At 36.0% G+C, this 3555-nt stretch overlaps 1 protein-coding gene across 1 annotated transcript; it reads right to left on the bottom strand.

Annotated features, from left to right (window-relative positions):
• Positions 141-2614, bottom strand: LOC107618853 (sphinganine C4-monooxygenase 1; the record flags this gene model as incomplete). The annotated part of the gene is given in 2 exon segments (XM_016321026.2): positions 141-1060; positions 2363-2614. Coding segments are annotated over 2 exon segments (768 nt in total). The 3' UTR covers positions 141-517.

Genomic DNA, 3555 nt, shown 5'->3' with positions numbered 1-3555 from the left:
TAGCCATATTTTGAAACATTATTAATTAACTACTAGTCAAAAATAATAAATTCTGCTAAACCTTTAGCATTTTTTTTTTTTTAACAATTCGAAGGTTGTAAATTGGAGCATACATGGCTAAGGCTAATACATCATACATGTTACTTTAATCCACAATTTTAATAGAAAAAATAAATCAGTATAACAAATAAATATCGGCAGAAAAAAAATGGCACTCTTTCAGCAACTTACATCTCAAAAAATTCTAAATACATCATAATTAACAATCCGGGTTATGAAAACGTTCCTCAACCATATCATAGTCTATGCTACACAAGGAGGCTGGGCAAAAACGCTATCTGTGACAATATGAACTGAGAAACATTGTCATTTGTCAAGCCACCAAACACCATTGAGCTCCAACCAACTTTGGAAATGTCCACAATAAAAGCTTCTGATATACATATCATCTGAAAGCATTTGCCGGCATAGGAAACAGGAAACCAGTCCCATCGGATGCGAGGGCTTTGACACTTAACTAGTCCTTTGCCGGCCTTGCTTCAAGGCCCCCTTCCGGCCGTTTTACAAGAGTGAAAGGCATGTATGTGCCAAGAAGCATGTCCCATAAGGGAAAGAACGGTTGTGAATAGTTGTATTTTAGGCCTTGTAGTTGATGGTGAATGTCATGATATGCTGTATTATTCTGGAAAAATAAATGGAAGATGTTGCCAGGTAACCAGAGTCCACAGTGGTCATCGACAGTTTTCACCACAGCAAAGCAGAAGAATGTGACTGCTGTTCTTGAAGTCATCCCAGAGGCAAGAAAGGAGATGGCTCCACCGACGGTGTCTAGTAGAAGGCCCTCAAGTGGGTGATTGTAAAGTGCACCTATTGCATAAGGGACGACCAGCCTATGATGCTGCGAGTGGATATGGCGATATAAAAACTTGTTCTGATGCATGTAGCGGTGCACAAAGTACTGCCATGTATCCATGACAAGCATCGCTGCAATGATCTGAAAAACTTGCTTGGGAATAGAAGGCTGCACCGTCGCTTCAGGTGTGTTTGAGGTTGTGGTCAACTACAGAATCAAAGCAAACATGTTAGCATTTGACAATGCTAAAGTAGTAGTAAAACAATGATGATAACAACGAAGTTATTTTCTCCTAAGGTAGGATTGTTTGCATTATAAAACAATGCCATTTTAACATTAGTCCTGGGTCCATGGCAAAGCCAATAAAACAACCAAACCTTATTTATACAAATTATAAATCATATATCTACGAAAATTCGAATGATGTGAATTACAGACTTGGTTTCTCAGGACCAATAAAAACTTCAAAATGAAGATCGACCTTGTTGACTGGACTGGAAGACTAGTAAGTAAGCAATCTTGTTTATGTCATGCTTGTAAAAAGCAGTTATCAACCCGCATCATAGTTTGGTTATTCAATACAGTTGTACTTTCCATTTGAATAGATCAAAAGAAAAATTGAACACATCTCAAAGTTCAAATAAGTAAATTCCCTTCTCCACATGGTCAACTAATCTAATAATAGAAAGTGCATTAGTAAACTCAAAACTAACCAGATTCCCGAATGGCAAGCAAATAAAGTGTGTTGTAAGCTCAACTAATTTTGTCTTGTTCACTACAAAACATCTGAATACCAACTACCATCAAGCTCAGAAACATGTTGAAACTCCCTTATTTTATGGCAGTGTGTTGTTTTGCAGTTTGGTTGGAGTGTATCTTTTGATCCTTGCATCTATTAGATATTGGTACTTAAGGCTAAGATTGTGAGATTTATTGGAGATCAAAGGGACTGGATGATTATAGAACAAACAGAAAGGCAAGGAGGAGGAGTGAAGTGGATCAAGCTATGCTATGTTGGAGAGTTTGAGTGACACTTTTTAGTGATAGGATCCACTCCCTCCATTATTCTTCGTAGTTCATCCAACTATAGCTCAGGTGTTTTCCCTTTGGATCTCTGCTCATTTTGTATTCCATCTTTCAGTTTATTGTGTACATTAATTTTTTATCTTCCCCAGAAATGCACCCTCGCCTTCCTTTTTTCTTTCCAGATAATATTATTCTTCAATTATAGCTTTCCGAAGTGATGCCATATCAGTTTAGAGTTCATAGTATGGGGCCTTAAGCAAAGACCTAAGATAAAATGGGATCACAATGAACAAGGAGTATAGCTTACAACTTATCCTAAAGTATCAAAGACAAATCAAAATAATGGAAAGTGTCTCATTCAAAACATGCTGTTAACTACAAATGTGAACACACGAAACAAGAAAATTAGACACTAGAAAAATAATATGAATAAATTGAGCAAATATCATCAATATAAACAACTTCAAATGTAGAATAACTGACCAAGAAGAGAGCAACAATTGCTTGGACAAGCTGCTGAAGAAGAACACCTTTCACAACAGCTCCAAAGGGCACCAAATTCTTCTCCTTGTCTTCTTCTTTAGTATGCAACCGATATTTATCCAAAGATGGAAGTAACTGATAGAAACCAGCATATAACCAATAAACCACAATAGGGGCAAACGTGCCCATCACTTCATCACTCACATAACCTTCCCAGAAAACCATTATTGAAGATTTAAAAGCTCCAGTAAACCAATAATCCAATATCAAACAAAAACAACCCAACCCAAAAAACAAGCTCAGCAAGTCAACAGCAGCATTTTACAGCTAAAGATCTTGAATTTGAAGCTAGTTTCCTTCAAACCCTGCAAGAGGAAGAAAAAAACTTTCAGCATAAAACTTCAAATACTTTATTTTTTTTCAGATAAAGAAATAAATAAATAAGAACCACAAAAACCAAGCACTGCAGCATGGTTGCTGAAAATGGCCACAACCTGAAAATTTCAAAAAGATTGAAAAACCTCCCACAAGTTCTACACAAAGTATAAAACTTTCAATCAATGCATGAGAAACCCATAACAGAATCTTGAACTTGCTTACCAGAAGAACCCAGATAATGAAAACAAGCCCTTCTCCACTCTCAGAAGCACATTCGTCGATCAGATCTAGAACCCTAATCTGTTATGCGGATAAACAGCAGTGACAGTTGTGAGATTCCAAAAATCTTCAAAGTTTGAATTTTTTTAATTCAAATTTGCACTGACGTTTTTGTTGTCTTTCGTTTTTTTGACACCGTTCTCTCTCCCACCAAAAGAGATAGCAAACGTGTTGGGAGACATGAAAATTATTGACCCTTCTTTCATTTTTTTTATTTATTTTTATTTTTTCTTTGAAACACACAGTGGCATTTGCTTTAGCAGCTGGAAAGAAAGGAAACTGTGGGCACACGTGTCTTATTCTTGTTCATATGATCATAAAACAATCGAATCTCAGCCGTTGAAAGTCATTATTATTTATTCAGTTCTATTTTTTACCACTTAAGTAGGTTTATTTTAAATAAAAAATAAAAAATTGGTCGTACAGTTATACTATTTTGGATGCAACGACCAGTCACCAGTGTGAGCTGCCCTTTCAAAGAAAATAGTGTCAAGAATTTACATTTCAATAATACCATTCATACACTAAACAAAATA

The sequence above is a fragment of the Arachis ipaensis genome, chromosome B09, assembly GCF_000816755.2.
Source record: "Arachis ipaensis cultivar K30076 chromosome B09, Araip1.1, whole genome shotgun sequence".
Classification (NCBI taxonomy): domain Eukaryota; kingdom Viridiplantae; phylum Streptophyta; class Magnoliopsida; order Fabales; family Fabaceae; genus Arachis; species Arachis ipaensis.
This window is presented reverse-complemented; position numbering and strand designations above follow the sequence as displayed.